At 37.9% G+C, this 24,274-nt stretch overlaps 1 protein-coding gene across 2 annotated transcripts in view; it reads right to left on the bottom strand.

Moving 5' to 3' along the window:
• Atp8b4 (ATPase phospholipid transporting 8B4 (putative)) overlaps positions 1-24,274 on the bottom strand; it is a 260,993-nt gene that overhangs the window by 146,054 nt on the left and 90,665 nt on the right. For both annotated transcript variants that reach the window (XM_078049629.1, XM_005316551.4), the window contains exons 4-6: positions 9,074-9,187; positions 6,440-6,538; positions 3,495-3,556 (exon numbers count right to left, since the gene is read on the bottom strand). In XM_078049629.1, coding sequence (XP_077905755.1) covers positions 3,495-3,556; positions 6,440-6,538; positions 9,074-9,187 — 275 coding nt within the window. The remainder of the gene's footprint in view (positions 1-3,494; positions 3,557-6,439; positions 6,539-9,073; positions 9,188-24,274) is intronic.

Genomic DNA, 24,274 nt, shown 5'->3' with positions numbered 1-24,274 from the left:
AGAATGAAGATGATTAATGCTCCTGGCACCAAAAGTAGATATACTACATACAGATAAGCTATATGTATATTGTGTAATGATTTTATACTTATATAATTATATACAAAGCCTTTCAAATAGAAAACAAATAATGAAGATCTGGTCAGTTCACATTTATGCATTGCACCATGAGTGGATAGGAGAACTCTAATTTAGGGTCCTGCTTGCCATGGAACCCTAGACTAGTCATTTCCCTTCTGAGCCTTAGTCTCTCCATCTTTAAAATGGGGGAACTATTGCCCATATCTTAGAGTTTTATGAGAGTTAAACAGAGAGCACTGGGCCCCCATACAATATGTGTTGAATGCGAGTATAGCCCCCACCTTCTTTGCTTCTAAGATAAAGGGCACCTGAAGCCCAGAGGAAAAGTTAATTGCCCAGTGTCACACAGCAGTCACTTACATGGGCCCAGATCTCCTGACTGGCACTTTCAACACAACCCTTCCTCCTCAGGGACTCTCTCCCCAAAGCTGACTATAACTTTCCTTGCCCAAGACAAGCCAGTCTCTCCTGCACTAGCATGAAGACCTTGACTGTAAGACCTTCTGCCAAGAACACACAAAGGAAGCCACAAGTACCCAGCAGGGCCCAACCCAATGTGACACCCACTCCTAGCAATGCCCATCTATCAGGGTCCCAAGACCCAAGTCATTTTACTTTTATTCTTGGACCATGACCCACAGGTGCCAAGGAGAAGTTCAAAACACTTTTCTTAATATTTTCTATTAATATTGTCATGGGCTTAATTATGCGTTAACCACTGTCTTAAAACTGCATTCCTAGAAGCAGATCCTGATATGAGGATTCATGTGCAAGTAGCTAATTAAGACCGTACTAGGAGTAACTGATAAGGGATATGAGAAGCATCATAGAACAAAGGAAGCAGCAAAGCAAGGTGTGACTTCTGGCAAGGCTCATCTTTTGTCTGGTCTGGAGGAGTGCCCAGGGGTGAAATTTAACCTCAGAGTTAGTCCAACTTGAGGCAGGGAAGCAACTCTTTCATACTCCTGTACCAGTTAATCTTTGGTTCCAAGAACCCAAGGGCAGTGTTCTGAAGAAGGTGGCAAGTACAAGTTCTGAGAAGTAACATACATAATTTCTGAGCCCAGAAGAGCCAGGTAGAGCCACGAGCTCCAAAGGAAGACTCGAAGCTATCTGCAACATCTCAGATCTGAGCCCATTTGATTTCCCCGGTACCTCCAAATCCAAAAAGCGAAAAGCCAGTCTCCACAGCCTGAGCACATTCTGCTAAAACCATCACACCAGCCGCCAGAATTGGCTAGTGATAGGATTTAGCAAAATATCATAGAACATTCTCTGGCAGATTGCCCTCTCAGCAAGATGGCTACAGCTCAGTTCCAAGATTCAACAGACACCCTGGTAGGCTCAAGTGACATAAACATGACCAAGAGGCAGGACCCCTGCCTTGGAGAATTTTGAGTAATCTTTCAATAGAGGCAGGACCCCTGCCTTGGAGAATTTTGAGTAATCTTTCAAATGGAAATGTTTGTAAATTTAAGCATTTACACCAAATGCTTAAGATTATCCCATTCTTAATGATAAGTGCATCTCCCTTCAACTTCATAGAATCAGCAACAATACCTCCACAGAAGGTCAGGCCATACTGATTTACAGACAGAACCTACCTCATAAGGAATTAAGGAAAGGATAAATGAAACCACAAGAAAGTAGCACTAATACTACTCCCAATAATGATGATAATGATAGCAAGTATGTGTGAAAAACACCTAGTCACCAAGCTTCTGAATATCTAAGTCACTGGATTAATCAATCCATGGCCTCCAGATAGAAGCCCCAATATCTTATCCAGGTATCACCACAAAATTTAACTTGAGAAGACAAAAAGACACATGAAGGCTATTAGTTCAAATTAATTATATCACTGTATATATTTTAACACCCTTTATATGAGATGATACAAAGTAATGAAACTGATTATCAAATGTTCCTTGGAGAATTAGTCATAACATCAGATATAACTTCCATTACTTGAGACAGTCAAGACATGCAATGAATACTGCTCAAAGCCACATACCACATTAGCTTACAAAGAATCACCATGCCTTAAAGAAATAATAGGCCATGTGGAAATGCTGGCAACACACCAGACTCCAGGCAGAGCACATTATAGTAGCTCAACCCTCACAACAGCTCTATCCATGCATGGGACCCCATCATAACCCCCACTTTATACACAAAGAATTTGATGTTTATAGAGGTTAGGAACTTGCCCAAGACCACAGAAATATTCAGAAGAATGAAACCCATACTTAAGTCCCTCCAAGTGCAAAACGCATGCTTTTAGCACCACACTATGGTGGCAAAAATTCAAAACCTGCTAACATTGGAAATGAACCAGATGGTTCCAGCACCTTTATGGCTTATCCTTGTCACACCAGAATTATGCTTTCCAAGGCTCTGTCTCTAAAACTCTGGTTTTAGAGTAAGATCATCTTTCTTCATTAAGTTCCATTTTGTAAAACAAGACAATAAAAAAACTATAGGAATCCATTTAATTAATAGTATCAACCAACATATTAGTTACAGAAAGAGATTAGTTACATTAATCTTACTCTTTATTATCTCAGCTACCTAGCCTCTCTTGATATGTCTATTACTTTGTAGAATCTTCTCTCACATGAGGTTGATTTGCTCTATTATTTTCTCTTAAAATTATATTCTTCACAATATCTAAATAATTCAAAAATCTTTGGCTGGTGTGATTTACTGTCAGATTATGAATTAAAATACATTATAAATTTACTTTGCCACCTGTTACCATTAGCAAAAAGAGGGGACAGAGAGAAAGCAAATAAGAAACGATGGAAAGAAACTTTGAAATTTACTCTTGTCAAGTTTTCTGGAGATGTTTTCAGGGTTGTTGGTGTATAAAAGCACACGTTATAAAGCATTTATGATTCTAGTACTGTTCCACAAATATTTCTCCGTTAATGGATAAATTTAAATGCAATGAAAAATTCATGATATAGTGGATAGTATATTCTAAATTCAACTCTCAAGGGAATACAACATTCGTATTGCTATCACTTGACACAGTAATGTGCCAGAAGTCTCTCTAGCAATCTTCCTAAGAAATTGCCAAATTTAAAAACTCAAATACTCATGAAGTCTACAAAACATGGCATGTATACCACCTCTAAATAGTATTCTATCTAGAAAAAAAGTGACAAAGATATGTCAGTATCCCATAATAGAAAGCCACAGGAATTCAAAGCAAAAGTTGAGTGAATGGTATAAATACTAGTTGAGTATGAAAAGAAGACATGAAGATGGAATGGAATTATATTTCAGCAGCTAATAAACTAAAGGAGGAAGAAAGCAAACATTTAATTAGAAAAGAAAGCCACCAGTTGTCAAGACCAGTCTTGGGGACACAGAAATCATAATAATAACCCAAAGAATGCATTTCTTACTTGCTGTCAATGATCACTTCAGACTGCCGATTATTCACTTGGTTATCACTCTTGTGGCGGAACTGGAAAATCAAAGTATTCATGAGATAATATATTAAATCACACTTGGTCAACCCAAAGGGACAATGGAAATATTTTGAGTGCATGTATCTGGACAATGTCTCCATCTGCCTAAGATGAACACAGTTATACTTACCTTGAACCCAGCTGCATGTTCTAAATCTAAATCAACACTCAGCTCACTAAAACTCATTCTAGGCATCACCAGTGGAAGAAGTCTAGCCACATGCTTGATTCACAATTCCAATTCTCACACATTTTTAGTCACTTCTAAGAAGACAATGTGTTCTTTCCTCTGTCACATAGTACCAGAGAAAACCATACATTAATTTTGATGACTCCAACCAAGAATGGGGACTTCCATTTCTCTCACATATGTGCTCAATACTTTATTGGAACATCACTGATTCTGTTTTATGGATTTCTTTGAAGTCAAGAAATTACTTGTAACAACATGTATTTTTATTCTCCAGAAATTCTAATTGTTAACAGTGATCTTATGAAATAGCAAGCATTTAAAACAAAAATCAGAATACAATACTGAACCACATTTGGTGTGAATTTATATTTTATGCCCAAGAGATCATATTTCCAGTAATGTAAATATCTTATATTGCTTGAAAGAATCCATGTATTATAAGCTCCTCACTAGACTCAGAAATTGGTAGCCATTGAGATAAATGTTTCTACATGAACTTTCAAGATCATATTATTTGTTAGTTATTACAAGTTATTAGAACAAGGGTAATAGATAATAGTGTAAATTGTAATAGACTGAAATAGAGACAACGTTATTTCAGCATATTAGCTTACATACACATATGAACGGGGATAATTTTAGAAGACATGAAACTTTGATTTTATAGACTGTAATCATAAAGATAAGTGACTATTCTTTTCTATTTTAAATGTTGTATCAATAGCACAACATATAAAATGCTTCAACCAAATCTTTTCTTTTTAACATCATTTCAAAACCCATCGCAATCTTTCTATTATGCTATCCCTGATACATATAATTGCACAGTATTACACAGGTATAAGTTAATGGATATTACCAGTAAAAATAAGAAGACAAAGCTATTTAGCATTTTTAAGATTAAAATAATTTAAATATTATAAACTTTTAGGAGTAAATTGAGCCCGCCCATTCACTGATATGTAAACTTCTTTCTACCAATAGAACACTAGAGATGGAAACGTTTTTCTGAGTACATGGTTTAGTGGGGTTGCCAAACATCCTCTGTTTGCTCCTACATATCTTTACCTTAAATTTCTCTATTCTGCCCTGTGCCCATGGGAAGTTGTCCCCTATGGTCTTTGTTTCTGGTTGCCCTTGGTACTGAAGATCAGAAAGCCAGAGAAGAGTAAAATGAGGGTATTTATTGCCCTGCTTCCTTCTAGTTGAGTTAGCAATGGCTATGTTCTCCACAGATAGCCCCAGCTGCAGCAAACAGCCCCAGCTATAGCTCCAGGGCTGGTAACTGCTTCCTTCCTTTCTTCTTCAGGCCTAGTAGTTACAATAGTAGGGCAGCCCATGTTGCTAGCCTAGGTGCTTTTCCTTGTAAATGACCCCTTCATTATTAAACTCTCCAGTCTTCCCCATTTCAGAGTGACAGCTATCTCCTGCCAAGACAGAATATCTTACTGATGAAGATATTCAACTATTGCACTAGCATATTATCACAAAAAATAAAAGCACTTTCAAACATTAACTATAGTAAAATCAACAGGAGACTTCATGTTTAGTCACAGCTGTATGTAATCTGAAAATACTCCTCTAAATTGAATAGTTAAGCATCATAGAAAAATGCCAATTAGCTCACCACCTCCCCAAAATCTGAGCAACCCACACTCTGGGCTTCAGGATGGAACTCCCACTTTTGCTCAGGCTTTGCAAAAGGGTTTTGGTATTGGAACAGATGGAGTCTAGAAGGATTAGAATTGGTCTTCTCGGGCCCAAGCCGACTCTTTTTGACAATTTTTACTCTAGAAATAAATACAAAGTCTTAGAGTGGATCTGCTCCAGGCAAGAAGGGAGCAGAGGACCAGCATTCATAGTGTACTCACAGTAAGCCCAGCTATCTATCTGGTGCTCATTTTATCCTTCACCTCATTTTATCCTCCCAACAGTGCTTATGTCATTAGCTCCATCACACAAAAAAGGGAAGGGTCAGAGGTCCACTTACTGCTATGCTAGTCAATGGTATGGTAAGATGTCTTCCTCCATGTTTTTTCTACTCTACTATTTTTTCTCTTTAATGAAGTGTGACTATAATGAATAAGACCTTTAAGGACATTATTTAGGAACTCATACATCTAAATGAATACTATTTCCCTGAAATGTCAGATAATATGGAACAACCATACACTTACTCCAAAGGTATCATTGACCAAATTCAACCTCAAATGTCAGAGTCACAATGTAAACCATGAAATTGTTTAGGCATTTTGAAACTTCTTGTATAATGAGCACAATATGTAAGAGTGTCTAATGCTTACAAACTCCCAAAACTTAGACAAAGACATCTGATAAAGGATAAATAATACCCCACTGGGTGAATGCATGTTGTGTTCTAAATCCAGTTTGCTTTTCAACAAGTAGGTGGTATTATCCTATGCAAATTGCAAGCTCTCTAAGAATTTTAGTTTCCTCATCTATAAAACAAAGGAGTGTGTCTAGATATTGAAAGCCTCTTGCTTTTAAAGAGGCACAGCTTCTATGACACCAATATTAGCAGATAGCAAAACAAATAGAAAAATATTATTAGGTGGTATTCACCAAAAGAGTTTCATCCAAAACTTCAAATAGATCTCCACTTTCTATTTCTGAGATGTTGCCGTTGGAACTGAGACCTCGATCATGCTCAAGAACAAATACTCACATAGTCATCTGTGGCATCTTTGACAGCTGTCATAGTTATTACCAGAACCAGAGGCACGATGGTAGTAAACCAGGTTAAGGAGGAGATTTCTGGAATTAGCTGAAATAAATATTTCAAATAATTTAGGGCTGTTAGCTTTAAGAAATATATTTTCCAATTTTGTTATTTAATTCTATAAGACTTGGCAGAAATTAATGCAATTATATCCTGTTATTTGTACAAATGTAGAATAACCCAATAATTTCAGTGTTTGCATTTGATAAGACACATAGGGTAGAAGCATCATTCTGCCAATTTTCAAACTGAAAAAAAAATGAAAATTCTAAAGCAAGTTGAGAAGTAAACTTTTCTTGAAATTTTTCACATATGGTGGTCTTTCTCCATGTTGTTAAATGTCACCTGTCTTTCTCAGCTTCTCATCTAACTTTTAATAATTACCAACGCCTTCTCACACCAGTTCTCAAAGAAAGATCCTTTGAATATCTACCTTGCACCAGACACTGAGCCAGGTATTTTCCATATATCATTTGATTCCCAGAAAAATTCATTCAGTTAGATTATGTGCTATAATTATTTTTGCACTAGTCCATAGGGTTTTTATTACACATATTTTATAAATAACTAGAAGAGAGGCTTTCAAAGGTTCCAAGTGCAAACAAATGATTAATGTTTGAGATGGAAATGCTTATTACCTAGGCTTAATCATCACACATTGTATATACGTACTGAATTATCACACTATACCCCATAAAGATGTACATTATTGTGTATCAATTAAAAGTAAAAACAATTAAAAAAAACAATGAGAAAACAAAATAAAACTCCTCTGAGGAGGCAGTAAAAATGTTGGACAAGTAGAAAAGCTGGATCCTATTCCTAGTGTCATGCGAAAGTTTAAAGGAGTTTGGTCTGAACCATCTCAAATGTACTTTCCAAATATAAAATTGTATGAACTAGGGGCTGGGGCTGGGGCTCAGTGGTAGAGCACACACGTGAGGCATTGGGTTTGATCCTCAGCACCACCTAAAAATGAAATAAAGATATTGTGTCCACCTCTAACTAAAAAATAAATATTAAAAGAAATTGCATGAACTGAGGCTTTGACCACAGGTAAGAAAGCCATCAGAGAAATGGATCCTAAGTTCTGCAGTAGTGTGAAGGGTTACACGAAGAAATGGATTTTACATTTTCTTCAATAAACGGTAATTTGCTCATTAATTGTGCTCATCTGTTTGTTTGTTTTATTTTAATTTGGAGTTTTTTCCTGATTGTTTCTCAACTATATCCCTATTCTTAAGGAACTCTCCTACCCCCTCCGCTTTCAGTCCTCATAATTTTGTTGGGTGATTCCATTCTGGCTCCCACTTTGGCACATGATCTAGGTCAAGCCAATCACTGTCTCAAATCCTTGAGCCACAGTGATCAGTTTAGTAATGAGAAATAATCTCAAGATATTTGCTAGAGATAAAAGGTAATATCTCTCCCTCTCTCCCTCTCTCTCTCTCTCCTTTCTCTCTCCCCCCTCCCTCCCTCCTCCTCTCTTTCTGTCTCTATCCATTTACATATCTATCTCATATTAGAGTTAAACTGGAGAGCAAGAAAGATAGGTCTAAAACTGCCAGGGCCACCAGATACTAAGAATTTACACAAGAATCCTCAAGACCAACAGGGATGAGAACAGAGGAAGAGAAGCTACATCCTCATCAAATTGTTACTGCCCAGGAGTCTAACCACACTAGAGAGGAAATATGACCCTGAATATATTCACTTTTTGATTAAATTAATTTATATTTCTGCCACTTTCCACCCAAAGATTCTTAATACAAATCGCTACTCGATTAAAGGAAAATAGTACCCAAAGCTTATAATCTATACTTCACACATCCAACCTATCTTCTACCTCTTTAAACTAAAACAAAGCCCAGCACATTCTGAATCAACCAGTATGATCTGATTAAATTATCCAAAATTAATACTAAGTAAATAACTGACTAACAGGAACTGTTTCTGTGTGTGTATATATATGCATCTTTGTTGATCTATACCTTTTTCCCTTCCCAAAATATCAGTGAGAGCTAAAATGTTATTTAAGCTTAAATTTTAGTCAGATGAGGAGGGAGAAATTAACTAATTACCACTCAAAACTGTAAGAATAATCATTTTAGAGTGAAATAACATACAGCAAACATCATTCATTTTATATGCACAAAAAATATGTCATTGTTCTTAGATCAAAATGAAATGTGCCAAATTAAGTACTGCAACCCTCTCAGTCTTAGTCAGCAAAGGCTCTCTGCCTCAACTCTAGCAATCCCCACACTGTCATCGTGAGAGGAAGATAAAAAAAGAAAGGAGGCAATGAACAGTCATTATTATTAGGCTCTGGTTTGGTTCAAATAAAGTGCAAGTCTGCATTTTTTAAATGACCTCAGTGTTTAAAATGATGAATGCCCTGAGTGTTACCCATTCCTAGCACTCCCACATTTGTGAAGAGAAACAGCAACAATAACATTAAAAAATCTGATAAGGATGGCTTTACCTCATCGCAAACATTTAGCAGAGTAAATTAACTTACTTTTCCAAATTATGTGAATATTTTTAAGAGATAATGAAGAACTACAACCCAAACATTACCTGTAATATCAGAAGGAAAAGGAAATAGGCATTTGCCACTCTTTGGAACTGTTCAAATAAATTAATTGGCAAGAAGGTAAGAATGTTGTACTTGGATGTGTGGATACGATTATCCTGAAAAAGAAATAGCATCGTGTTAGTATGAGGCAAGGTGCTGCTCATTATAGCTCTGAAATGTACAAAGATGAGCATGAATCATGCCAGTTATCTAGGAAATGTTAAACTCTGCGTGGCCCAAGCCCTTCATCTTTCCCAAGATAACATACTCCTCATGCTAGATGAAAGGACTATGTGGTGCCATAAAATCACCCTTACTAAAAAATATATCAACTGCACAAGTCCACTGATTAGATATTTTTGCTTTTGTGCATTCATCCCTTTGATAGGCATTACTTAAGTACCTACTATATGATGGCATTGAGTTCACGCTAAGGCCCATGCATTGGAAGGAATCTGTGTGAAAGTCATCCAGTCCACCTTCCTGAAGCATGGTCCTTTAGGAGCTTGACAAAGGGCCCTTAGAATTGTCTTTGAAGGTCTCCTCTGATGGAAAACTTAATGCCTTTAAAGGCAGCCTATTCCCATTTAAGAACAGGAATTACTAGAAAAGTCTTTCTTATCAGAAACCAAATCTGCCTCCCCATAATTTCTTGTTATATGCTGAATTCCATCCCTCAGGTCACCCAGACTAAGTCTGTCTTTCCCATGTTGATAATTGGTTTTGGGGAGTTTTTGTTGTTTGTTTTTGGTTTTGTTTGGTTTCGTTTAGTTTGGTTTCAGTACTGGGGACTGAGCCCAGTGGCACTACACCACTGAGCTACATCCCCAGCCCTATTTACTTTTTAGTTTGAGTCTCTCTAAATTGCCCAGGTTAGCCTCTTTCACTTTCAATCCTCCTATCTCAGCCTCCCAGTTCACTGCGATTACACGCATGCACCACCATGACCAGTAACCTTCAAATATTTGAAGACCACTCATAGAACTCCTCTAAATCTTCTTTACTCCACATTCCTAAACCTCTCAGTCTTTTTCCATAACCTATTTTGCAGACATTTTTTATTGGTCAGCCTCTTCTTGATCTACTCCAAATTCTCCAAATTTGTCTTAAAACATAGCACCTAAAGACAAACACAAATTACAGACCTAGTTCAACCAGACCATGTACAGTGGGACTTTGCTGTTCGGTGTTCTGAACTACTATGTTAATAAGCCCTAAAATTTCATCAGCATTTTAGAAACTGTATCTCCATATGTATTCATATTAAGTTTCAATCACCCAAAATCCCTAGATCATTTTTACATAAACCACTATTTATTCAGTTTTCCTTCCCTAAACATTGCAGTTATTTTTTTTAATATCAATGTACAAGATCTTTCATATATTCCTATTATATAAGACTAATAGGAAAAAAATTTTTAAACCTTAAGTGTGATATAATAATGTATTTAATATTCCTCCCAGCATTGTATCATCAGAAAATTTTAAGTACATACCTTTTATATATTCTTCCAAAGACAAATACTTTAAAAGGGATATGGCCACAGATGAAAATATTGTTCATTTAAAAATAAAGCTAGCTTGGCGTGGTGGCACACTCCTGTTATCCCAGCAGCTTGGGAGGATGAGGCAGGAAGATCATGAGTTTAAAGCCAGCCTCAGCAAAAGTGAGGCACCAAGTAACTCAGTGAGACCTTGTCTCTAAATAAATACAAAATAAGGCTGGGGATATGGCTCAGTGGTCAAGTGCCTCTGAGTTCAATCCCCAATACCAAAAATAAAATAAAATAAAGCTATAGTAAATTACCAGAGATCTCTCTATAGATCAATGTTAATAACATTTTAAGGTATTATATAAAACATATTAAATATATTTTATTTAACCACTTACAAATCCATTTACTTGTACTCCACTGAGGCTTAAACTCTATCTTATCCACAAAAACAGCATGACAAAGTCAGGGTGATAAGTCCTGCTAAAATTCAGAGTCAACATGCCCTAAATAGATTTTTTTGAGAGAGAGAGAGAGAGAATTTTAACATTTATTTTTTAGTTTTTGGCGGACACAACATCTTTGTTTTGTATGTGGTGCTGAGGATCGAACCCGGGCCACCATGTGAGCATGCTACCGCTTGAGCCACATCCCCAGGCCCCTAAATAGATTTTTTTAATGAGGTTGTTTGTGTTCCTAGTAATCACTGCTATATGTTTAAATAAAATTAAACTTTCTGCTAAATGACCATTTTGACCATTCAGCAGGTGCTACAAGTTGTGGGAAAGTAAGAAGAGGTTAAGAGAAGAGTTCTCAGCTTAGTGGTCTGATCACTGTAATGTGCTAAAAACTGCTCTATTAGCTGAAGATGAGTAACTGCAGTGTGTTACCTACTCAAGAGCTGGGCTGGAAAGGAAGGATGTAGGAACTGTCAATCATGATGTTTTCCTCAAGGGGGAACTTGGAGAAAATACTGGGGAAGAGGAAAGCAAAGGAGAAAAAACAGTTAACCAAAAGTATCTTATATATCAAATTCTATTTTATTTTTTCCTTCTAAGTTAAAACTAAAACAGAAGTTAAGCTTGCATCTTGCTAAAAGGATGGATACAACATCTGTGTCAGTCAAAATCATAGTAAGAACTATAAAGAAATTCTCCTGAATTCCATATAGGTGAGGAGCTAATTTTGTGGGATGAAGTGATAATGTCAACCAGAAACTATGACAATTTTCTTCTAGTTACTTAGCTTGACATATAACAATGATTATGTTTGTTCTGGCTCTGTTGTAACTTAGTCACAGATGATGCAAACCTGCACATCTTCGGCTGGGAGCAAGGAACAAGGGCTCCCCCTCCTGGACAATCTCTGGGTCCATCTACTCCTTGTTCAAGAATGTATTAGTGACAGGACAGACAGATGCAAGTAATGGGAACATGAAATTAAGGGAATAATTCTATAAAATGGGGCCACTATGCTGATCTCTATATGCTTTCTTTTCCAAGAAGCAATTTACCTGCATCCCTGCCTACCTTAAGTAGCCTGGATATGTTACATTCCTTGGCAAACTACCTCTTATCAGCAGGCGAAATGCAAGCCTCAAATAATATTGATGCGAGGAACCTAAGTTAGCCTAAAGGTGGAAATTTTTGTGACCCTTTTCAGAGATCAGATCCTGAAACTCAGAGAGATAAGGATAATTCCCCCTATCCATAAAATCCATAAGAATTTATGGTTAAGAATACAATTATATCCACTTACTATGGGCCACGGTGACCTAGAGTTGTCATGGCAGTGAGGACTTGAAAGTCCAATGTCATCCTGCTGTCAGTCAAAAGTCAAGAGGTAAACCTGGACAGGACTCTCTGGAAACTTCTTTTTGATCCCCAATAAAAAAAAATGGAGTACAGGAGAAGCACACTGTCCCTCTCCTGAGAGAACCCACTCTCTCCCTTAAGACTATCACCTTTCCCTTCCCATTACTTTAATAAATTCATAACTGTTACTCTGAGTGACATGTCTGAAATAATTTTGACTTGATTGCAAGAATTGGGGTTTGAAGGGAGGGGGCTTCATGTTGCCTCAGTTACCTGGAAGGACCTTGGCCTATAACATTAGGAAGACCTTAAATCAGATACATTGATAGTTAGCCATTTTGAGAGCTGGCCTATGGGCTTACAGTCAGATTTTAGTATGACTTACTCTATAATACAGCACAGAAGATCTTCACCTCTACCATCTTAGAACTACTTCTCCACTACAGAATACTAGAAACACCTAAACTAGAAAATAAGGAGGAGGGAGTGGCCCCTGGAGAATCCGTGTGGCATGTCTGGTGCTAATGGAAGCCAGGCTGGAAGCCATGGTGTTAGCCTGTTAGCCAGATGGGCTGGTCAATTGGCTCCATGATGAAATAGACTAAAGCACATCATCAAAGACCATGCTGGCCCAGGGCAGGCCTTCCTGACAGTGGGAAAGAGCCAGCCCTAGGGAGCATGGAAACCACCCACTCCCTATGGGAAACTCACTCCCAAGAGCTCAAAGTGAAGCCAAGACCAATTACTCCTGCAAGACTGGCCATCAGGAAAATGACTCCAAGAGGCACTGCAGAGGTGCATGTAGCATCAGTAAAGAGCCTTCCACATGGCTCTCAACGACAGGGTAAGGACAACGCATTGCTCCTCTAAAACGTGTTAATAAAGCTCCAAGGCAGACAGAAGATGGCCTGACCTAAGAGAGACTGTAAGTCAGGACTAGAGGGTTCAGCACAAGCTGGACTAGAGGGAGAAGCTCTTAGGAATCCATACTAAGAAATGGAGGGCTTACCAAAAGGTTTTAAAGAAAAAGTTACCTGATGGGATTTTTTTATGTTAAAAAATTTCAGGGTGGAGAAGAAATTGGAGATGATTAAGAATAGATATAAAAATAGCAACCAGGAGGTCTTTGAATTATTCCAGGTGAGAGATGATGGGCAGCTTCCACCACCAGGGTGATGGCAGAAGGAATGACGAATAATAATAATAATAGCAGATTTTTCCAAGCTCTTATTATATATACTATTCTTTATATTTTATAGCCCATTTTATCTTTAGAACATCCTTATGAAATAAGTACTCCATCATAAAGAGGGAAATCCAACATTCAAAGAGGTTTAGTAACTGACATGAGGTTATACAGCTTATAAATGGTGCAGCCCAGATTTGAATCCAGGGACTCTGTCTCTACAGTCCCCCCTCTTCACCCTAGTTCAGAATCCTCTGCTGTCAGGATAATCATCCTCTCCTCCCCTCTTCTCAAGCCTGCTGGCACTTGCTTACCAAAGGAACCAGTACTTCCATCTATCTCTTCCTCTCCTGTCACCCCTCAGTCAGAGCCCTAGTTATTAATTGCCGATGTATGATTACAGTTTCCTTGTATTCCCTTTCAGTTCCCCTGAAGAGTGATCCCCTTTTTCCCCTCATAAAGATCCAGGCAGACAAATAGTATCCATAACCACACCCTTTTTTTAGCCTTCTCAACAGAAGCAGCACTGGTGAAAGTCTTTTTCACTTTTCAGTGCTGACTAACAGAAGGGAGAGGGAAAGTAAAAATGACAAATTCCTCAAACAGGGCTGTTCTAGTTTAGATGTGAGATGTCTCCCAAAAGCTCATGTGTGGGACAATGCAAGAAACTTTAGAAGTGAAATGATTGGGTTATGAGTGTTTTGATCTAATCAGTACATTAATCCCCTAATAAGGATTAATTGGATGATAACTGTAGGCAGACAGGTGTGGCTGGAGGAGGTGGTTGCCCTTGTTGAATGGAATCTCTCTTTCTCCTGGTATGATGTATTGAGCCTCTTTCTTTGCCACATTCTTCCACCATGATGTTCTACCTCACCTCAGGATACAAAGAATAGAGACAGCTGTCTATGGACTGAGACCTCTGAAACTGTGAGTCACAAAATGAACTTTTCCTCCTCTATGTTGTTCTCGTCAGGTCTTTTGGTCACAACAGCGAAAAAGCAGTGACTAAAACAGAAACTGGTACCAACTAGTGGGGTTGATGCTGTGACTAACCTGACCATGTGGTTCAGAAGCTTTTGGAGCCTTTTGGAATTTGTTGGAGAAATTTTGAAATGTTTAGTGATACAAGTTGGAAAAGTTTTAGATTATTGTAAACAGAGATTAATGGGCAATTCTGGTGGGAACTCAGAAGACCAGAATGTTGATTTGACTGTGGAGAGTAGTGAATGGGCTCATAAGATTTCAGAGGAAAAGAAGAACTCTATTGGAAATTGGGCTCGAGGCCATTCATGTTACATTCTGTCTAAGAAATTGCATTTTGCCTGTGTCCTGACACCTTCTGTGAGGCTGAATTTGTAGATGATGGACTTCTTAATCTGGTAGAAGAAATTTCCAAGCAGCATACAATTCAGGAGATGGCATGGATATTGTTGGTGGCTTTTAGCAGAAAGCAAGGAAGAAAGACTCAAAAAACTCACAGTTTGGCCAGAAAACTATGAGTAAAGCTGAGGATAAGAAAGTTGTGGTTGTTGAAGTCATTACAGCCACTAAAAAAAAAATGTTAAAGACTTTGCTCAGAGACAATAAGAAAGATGACTTGTGGGCATCTCAGGAATTAGCAAGATCACACCCATCTCAGGCACAAGGGTATAAAAGTAAAATTCTTTTGAGAAGAAATCATGGGGACACCCTGCTTGTAGATGGGTGCCTATGAAGTTATTTCACCATGCTCAGCCACACAAGCACTCAGGTGGCTGAAGCCATAGTCCCTGGAAACTTGACTGCTGCTTGAAATGGCGGCAACCACATGATGCTGGTTTTGCAGGATTACAAGATGCTACAGTCAGGGCCTGAGAGGCCTGGTGAAGTGCAGCAGGTCAGTAACCCCTGAGAGAACAATGTGTGGACAGGGAAGCTGAAGCTGCAGTGGAGATCTCCCAAATTAAGTATCATCATGTATCCCAGATGCTGGACATAGAGCTGCAGGACTTGTTTGCCCAGCTGTATTTTGGTCTTGCTTTGGTTCCATCCCTTCTTCTATGCCTCTGTTTCTCCCTGGTGGAATGGAAATGTCTACTCTGAGCCTTTATATATTGGACATATGTAACTTGATTTTGATTTTTATAGGGGCTTATGCTGAGAGTTTGCCTTGAGTCTCAGAGGAAACTGTGGACTTGAACTTTGGGGCAATGCTAAAACTGCTAGGACTATGGGAACTCTTGAAAATTAACTAACTGTATTTTATGAGATGGCCATGAGCTTTTGAGGCCCAGGGGCAAAATGTTATGGTTTACATATGAGGTGTCCCCCAAAAGGTCATGTGTGAGATCATACAAGAAGGTTTAGAAGTGAAATGATTGAGTTATGAGAGCTTTAACCCAATCCATGCATTAATCCCTGGATAGGGATTAACTGAGTGGTGACTGTGACCAGTTAGGGTGTGGCTGGTGGAAGTGAGTCATTGGTATATGTGTCTTTGGGGTTTATATTTTGTGAGCTGAGCACTTTCTCTGCTTCCTGACCATCATGTTCTGAGCCCTATCCTCTTCCACCCACTTCTCCATGATGTTCTACTTTGTCTTGGGCCCTGAGGAATGGAGACGGCCATGTATGAACTGAGACCTCTGAAACTACAAGCATCAAAACAAACTGCCTCCTCTAATTGTTCTTATCAGGTCTTTTGGTAACAATAGCAAAAAAACTGACTGAAATGTGGGCCATCAATAAAATATTAATAAAATAGAAAACATTATTTTGATAATAAGATTCCCATTTACTCACAATGGGAGTGTATTGCTTTAAAAAAAATAGAAAGTAACACACACTGTGAAATTCACAAACAGAATATTTGGGAAGTTGACCTTGATTTTTCCACTGGAACATAGTGCTAATAATATTTCTCATCTATATATTTATAGAACTATTATGGAAATAAAGTCATAAATGTAAAACCACTTTTTACATTAAATTAAAGCATTTTTACATGAAAGAATTATACATATACAGGATTGTTTGTGAGCAACTCCCAAATAATCCCAGGGGAAAAACACATACAATGTACTAGACAGGATAAACTGACTATGCCAAGCTAACAACTCCTAAATATTCATAATTTCATCCAATAAGATTATTTCTTCCTCATGCTACTTTTTTAACATGAGCCCTCTCATTTTTGTTACTCACAATGGCCCAACCATGTTTTCAAATACAGTTGCCATACCAAAGAGAAAGAGAAAGCTTTGAAGAATCTCACACCCGTATGTTAATATTTTAACCTGAATGCTCACAAATCATTAGACAAGAGAGTCACCATGTATACAGAAGACAAAAAGCTAAAAACAGTGACGGACATCAACAGCTACCTCAAATGGAAATCTGCCACAATATTTTGAGAGTGTGAGACAAATCAGTACAAAAATAATTTATCAAAAGTAAAGGGAAGGAGATCCAACATGGCGGTGGGTGCAGAGAGATCAAGTCTCTGACCTCTTCAGCTGCGCAGGCATAGGAAGTCCTAAACTATCTAAATGCTGTTTGCTCAGGATCACTAGGCAATGCTGAGCTGACGTGGATCTGGGGCGGGCAGTCTGGGCCTCTCAGAACACACACCGAGCCTGGATCGGCTGAATTCAAGCTCCCTCCCATTCGCCTGCTTCTCTCAGCTAAACTGCTGTGACTCAGCACTAAAGATCCCGCTGAAAAAACTGGTCGGCCCTTCTGAACTTAAGGAGGTAAATGCCAACTGAGCATTCATAGGCAGTGGCCACAGGATTGAAATGGGGCTTGGGAGAGACAGTCAGGACCCACCCATTGCAGTGGTCACCGGCAAAGGGAACAAACTGTCACCATTTGCATGGGATACCACCATGGCAGAGAACTGACTTCACCAGAATGCGGCGGAGGAGATAACTTCATTGAAACCAGCAGTGACAGGTGTGAAATCCCCTAGCCATCCCTCTCCACACATTGGGGAAACCTTAAGGGCCCCTCCCAGCTCTCCCGTGAGCGCAATAGCCAGACCGAGGGAATCAGGAGTGGTGCAGGACTCACAGCGCAGAACTCCCGGCTAACGCTCCCACCAGTGCTGACAACTAAGGTCTCTTGCACCAGCTACCGGGGGCGTGGCTACCGGAGGGCAAGCAAATTCACTGGGGGTTCTCAGCCCCAAGCTCTACAAACTTAGGGTCTGAGATATGGGATAACATAAAAAAACCAAATTTAAGAGGCATCAGGATAGAGGAAGGCATAGAGATTCAAACCAAGGCAATGAGTAACCTGCTGAATGAAATAATTACAGAAAACTTTCCAGAAATAAAAAAGGAAACGGATATACAAATTGTAGATGCATACAGGACACTGAGCATACAAAATCACAGTAGACCAATGCCAAGACACATTGTTATGAAGATATCCAATATACAGAACAAAGAGAAAATATTAAAAGCTATAAGAGAAAGGAGTCAGATTACATTCAGCGGTAAACCAATTAGGTTAACAACGGATTTTTTATCACAGACGCTGAAAGCGAGAAGATCCTGGAACAACGTATTTCAAACACTGAAAGACAATGGATGCCAACCAAGAATTCTGTATCCAGCAAAATTAAGCTTCAGGTACGACAACGAAATAAAAATCTTTCATGATAAACAAAAGCTAAAAGAATTTGCAGCCAGAAAACCAGCATTGCAAAGCATCTTGAGCAAAACACTACACGAGGAAGAAATGAAAAACAATAACCAAAACCATCAGTGGGAAATCCCTCGGTTAAGACAGAGGGTGGGGGGAAAGCTAATCATGGAGAAACAAACTAAATTTAAAAAAAAAAAAGATAAATAATCAAACATAGCTGGAAGTACAAACCATATATCAATACTAACTCTAAACGTTAATGGCTTAAACTCTCCAATAAAGCAACAAAAGCTGGTAACATGAATTAAAAAAACAAATCCAACAATATGCTGCCTTCAGGAGACACATCTGATTGGAAAAGACATACACAGGCTGAAGGTGAAAGGTTGGGAAAAAATATACCACGCACATGGTCCTTGTAAGCAAGCAGGGGTGGTCATCCTCATATCGAATAAAATCGACTTCAAGACTAAGTTAATCAAAAGGGATAAGGAAGGACATTATATACTGTTAAAAGGAACCATTCACCAACAAGACATAACAATTATCAATATTTATGTACCAAATAATGGTGCTGCAACGTTCATAAAACAAATTCTTCTTAAGTTCAAGAATCAAATAGACCACAACACAATAATTATGGGTGACTTCAACACACCTCTCTCACCATTGGACAGATCCCCAAACAAAAGTTGAATAAAGAAACTATAGAACTCAATATCACAATCAATAACCTAGACTTAAGTGACATATATAGAATATATCAACCATCATCAAGTGGATATACTTTTTTCTCAGCAGCACATGGATCCTTCTCAAAAATAGACCATATATTATGCCATAGGGCAACCCTCAGTAAACATAAAGGGGTGGAGATAATACCATGCATTTTATCTGATCATAATGGAATGAAACTGGAAATCAATGATAAAACAAGGAAGGAAAAATCCTACATCAGATGGAAAATGAACAATATGTTACTGAATGATCAATGGGTTACATAAAACACAAAGGAGGAAATCAAAAAATTCTTAGAGATAAATGAAAATACAGACAGAACATATCGAAATCTATGGGACACAATGAAAGCAGTTTTAAGAGGGAAATTCATCGCCTGGAGGACATTCCTCAAAAAAAGAAAAAACCAATAAATAAATGAGCTCACACTTCATCTCAAAGCCCTAGAAAAGGAAGAGCAAAACAGCAGCAAATGTAGCAGAAGGCAAGAAATAATTAAAATCAGAGCAGAAATCAACGAAATTGAAACAAAAGAAACTATTGAAAAAATTAACAAAACTAAAAGTTGGTTCTTCAAAAAAATAAATAAGATCGACAGACCCTTAGCCATGTTAACAAAGAGAAGAAGAGAGAACTCAAAATTACTAACATTCAGGTTGAAAAAGGCAATATCACAACAGATGCTACAGAAATACAGAAGACAATTAGAAATTATTTTGAAAACCTATATTCCAATAAAATAGAAGAAAGTGAAGACATCGATAAATTTCTTAAGTCATATGATTTGCCCATACTGATTCAGGAAGATATACACAATTTGAAAAGACCAATATCAATGGATGAAATAGAAGAAGCAATCAAAAGATTACCAACCAAGAAAAGCCCAGGACTGGATGGATATACAGTGGAATTTTTAAAACCTTTAAAAAAGAATTAATACCAATACTTTTCAAGTTATTTCAGGAAATAGAAAAAGAAGGAGCTCTTCCAAATTCATTCTATGAGGCCAACATCACCCTGATTCCAAAACCAGACAGACACCTCAAAGAAAGAAAACTACAGACCAATGTCTCTGATGAACCTAGATGCAAAAATCCTCAATAAAATTCTGGCGAATCGGATACAAAGGCACATCAAAAAAATTGTGCACCATGATCAAGCAGGATTCATCCCTGGGATGCAAGGATGGTTCAATATATGGAAATCAATAAATGTTATTCACCACATCAATAGACTTAAAGATAAGAACCATATGGTCATCTCGATAGACGTAGAAAAAGCATTCGACAAAGTACAGCATCCCTTTATGTTCAAAACTCTAGAAAAACTAGGGATAACAGGAACATACCTCAACATTGTAAAAGCTATCTATGCTAAGCCTCAGGCTAGCATCATTCTGAATAAAGAAAAATTGAAGGCATTCCCTCTAAAATCTGGAACAAGACAGGGATGCCCTCTATCACCACTTCTATTCAATATAGTTCACGAAACACTGGCCAGAGCAATTAGACAGACAGAAGAAATGAAAGGCATAAAAATAGGAAAAGAAGAACTTAAATTATCACTATTTACAGATGACATGATTCTATACCTAGAAGACCCAAAAGGGTCTACAAAAAATACTACTAGAACTAATAAATGAATTCAGCAAAGTGGCAGGATATAAAATCAACACACATAAATCAAAGGCATTCCTGTATATCAGCGACAAAACTTCTGAAACCGAAATGAGGAAAAACACTCCATTCACAATATCCTCAAAAAAAATAAAATACTTGGGAATCAACCTAACAAAAGAGGTGAAAGATTTATACAATGAAAACTATAGAACCCTAAAGAGAGAAGTAGAAGAAGATCTTAGAAGATGGAAAAATACACCCTGTTCATGGATAGGCAGACATCATCAAAATGGCGATATTACCAAAAGTTCTCTATAGGTTCAATGCAATGCCAATCAAAATCCCAACGGCATTTCTTGTAGAAATACAGAAAGCAATCATGAAATTCATATGGAAAAATACAAGACCCAGAATAGCAAAAGCAATTCTAAGCAGGAAGTGTGAATCAGGCGGTATAGTGATACCAGACTTCAAACTATACTACAGAGCAATAGTAACAAAAACAGCATGGTACCGGTACCAAAACAGGCGGGTGGACCAATGGTACAGAACAGAGGACACAGAGACTAATCCACAAAGTTTCAACTATCTTATATTTGATAAAGGGGCTAAAAGCATGCAATGGAGGAAGGATAGCATCTTCAACAAATGGTGCTGGGAAAACTGGAAATCCATATGCAACAAAATGAAACTGAATCCCCTCCTCTAGCCATGCACAAAAGTTAACTCAAAATGGATCAAGGAGCTTGATATCAAATCAGAGACTCTGCGTCTGACAGAAGAAAAAGTTGGCTCCGATCTACATATTGTGGGGTCGGGCTCCAAATTCCTTAATAGGATACCTATAGCATAAGAGTTAATAACAAGAATCAACAAATGGGACTTACTTAAACTAAAAAGTTTTTTCTCAGCAAGAGAAACAATAAGAGAGGTAAATAGGGAGCCTACATCATGAGAACAAATTTTTACTCCTCACACTTCAGATAGAGCCCTAATTTCCAGAGTATACAAAGAACTCAAAAAATTAGACAATAAGATAACAAATAACCCAATCAACAAATGGGCCAAGGACCTGAACAGACACTTCTCAGAGGAGGACATACAATCAATCAACAAGTACATGAAAAAATGCTCACCATCACTAGCAGTCAGAGAAATGCAAATCAAAACCACCCTAAGATACCATCTCACTCCAGTAAGATTGGTAGCCATTATGAAGTCCAACAACAACAAGTGCTGACGAGGATGTGGGGAAAAGAGTACTCTTGTACATTGCTGGTGGAACTGCAAATTGGTGCGGCCAATTTGGAAAGCAGTATGGAGATTTATTGGAAAGCTGGGAATGGAACCACTATTTGACCCAGCTATTGCCCTTCTCGGACTCTTCTGAAGACCTTAAAAGAACGTACTACAGGGATACTGCCACATCGATGTTCATAGCATCACAATTCACAATAGCTAGACTGTGGAACCAACCCAGATACCCTTCAAAAGATAAATGGATAAAAAAAAATGTGGCATTTATACACATGAAATATTACGCAGCACTAAAAAATGACAAAATCATGGAATTTGCAGGGAAATGGATGGCACTAGAGCAGATTATGCTTAGTGAAGATAGCCAATCCCTAAAATACAAATATCAAATGTCTTCTTTGATATAATGAGAGCAACTAAGAACAGAGCAGGGAGGAACAGCAGGAAGAAAAGATTATCATTAAACAGAGACATGAGGTGGGAGGGAAAGGGAGAGAAAAGGGAAATTGCATGGAAATGGAGGGAGACCCTCATTGTTATACAAAATTACATATTAGAGGTTGTGAGGGTAATGGGAAAATAAACAAGGAGAGAAATGAATTACAGTAGATGGGGTAGAGAGAGAAGATGGGAGGGGAGGGAAGGGGGGATAGTAGAGGATAGGAAAGGTAGCAGAATACAACAGTTACTAATAGGGCATTATATAAAAATGTGGATGTGAAACCGATGTGATGGTGCAATCTGTATATGGGGTAAAAATGGGAGTTCATAACCCACTTGAATCTAATGTATGAAATATGATATGTCAAGAGCTTTGTAATGTTGTGAACAACCAATTAAAAAAAAAAGAAATTGCTCAACGGGTAGGGAGTTTCAGTTTTGCAAGATGAAAAAGTCCTGCAGATCTGTTGCATAACCATGTAAGTACATATGACCCTAATGAACTCTGGAGTTTAAAATGGTCAAGATGGTAAATTTTATCTTCTTCACTACAATTAAAAATTTAAAATCAAATAAAATCAGAAGGTATACATACATATGAAAAACATCGACATAAAAAAATAATAATCCCATGAGATTATTATTTTACCAAAAAACAGCAGATAAGTTCATGAAAAGGCTTTCACATATTAGATACTGAGGAAATGTAGAAAAAAAAAGTAAAGGGAAGGGAGAAGGAAGGGGGAAAAGAAAGACAATAGAATGAATCTGTCATAACTTTCCTATACACAAATATGAATATACCACAGTGAATCTCATCATCACATACATCCACAAGAAATTAATTTTTAAAATATCTATGGGTAAATGGCAGAAAGATCAATAGAGGAAAGGGAGCAAGGGGGCAGGGAAGAAAGGTACTGGGGACTGAATTAGAACAAGATATATTCCATGCTTTTATAATCATGTCAAAATGAATTTTTCTGTCACATATAAAACTAAAAAGAACCAATAAAAAATTTAAAAATGAACCTCAGTGCTCCAAATCCAGCTCGAATACACATTTGACTACGATCCCTTTCCCCTCAACTAACAGAGCTCTATCTAGACAGACTCAACCCCCATCCTGTAACTCCAGGGCCAGGCTCAAGTTAACATAAGCCAACTACTTGGTTCACCCTCATAATTACAATTTTGAGTTCACAGACAAGCACATGACTGGTCAATTCTGAATTTGCTGAAAATTTAGGCTTTCTCTTTCCTATTTCATCCCCACCTGGAAACAAGCAGCCCTAGGGGTTTGTTAGCATCTTAGGGTCATGAGTAGGGAGGTTGCTAAGAATTAACTTAATACTGACTATACAGCTGAGAAATGTAGAGAAAGAAATTAGACCAAGCCTTTCCTGAGGCTAGCCCTAAATATAGACTTTTTTAACCAAAACAAAAATATATCAGGCAATAATACATTCAAGATCCGTTTATGTTTTCATATAACAATCTACCTTTATCTCTACTTTTGCCTGAAAGAAGGCATCATGGAAGGTCAAACTTACGTTCAGCCATTGACCAGGGACACTGCCTGTACCTGCAAATCCCACAGGCCAACACCCAAAGCTTTTGCAATCAGTACCACAGTCTCAGGACTCTTTCCTCACTTGATGAGACATTTTCATGTCATGACAGCTGTAATAAGTAACCATCTAGAACTTGAAGGGGAAATATCAAGCTTTTCTTGCCACAAGAGGAGGCAGATGGAGTATTGTTATGATACAATTTAGATTCTAGGGAGAGAAATAATCCTGATTTTTAAGGGAGAGATTATCACTAAATCATAAAATTAAAACCAAAAAGAAACTGTGTCCACAGACTTCTTGCATAAAAGAGGAAGTGGCCAAGAGGCATTTGCACCACTCAGGAAATAGGTGAAACACTCATGTTTATGCAAAGATCCTAATGTTTATGCACGTATGAGGCAAATGGGCTAGAGATCCAACGTCTGGCACCTCACTAATACCAGGAGAAA

The sequence above is a fragment of the Ictidomys tridecemlineatus genome, chromosome 5, assembly GCF_052094955.1.
Source record: "Ictidomys tridecemlineatus isolate mIctTri1 chromosome 5, mIctTri1.hap1, whole genome shotgun sequence".
Classification (NCBI taxonomy): Eukaryota; Metazoa; Chordata; class Mammalia; order Rodentia; family Sciuridae; genus Ictidomys; species Ictidomys tridecemlineatus.
The sequence above is the reverse complement of the archived record's forward strand: the minus strand, read 5'-3'. Positions and strand labels throughout refer to the sequence as shown.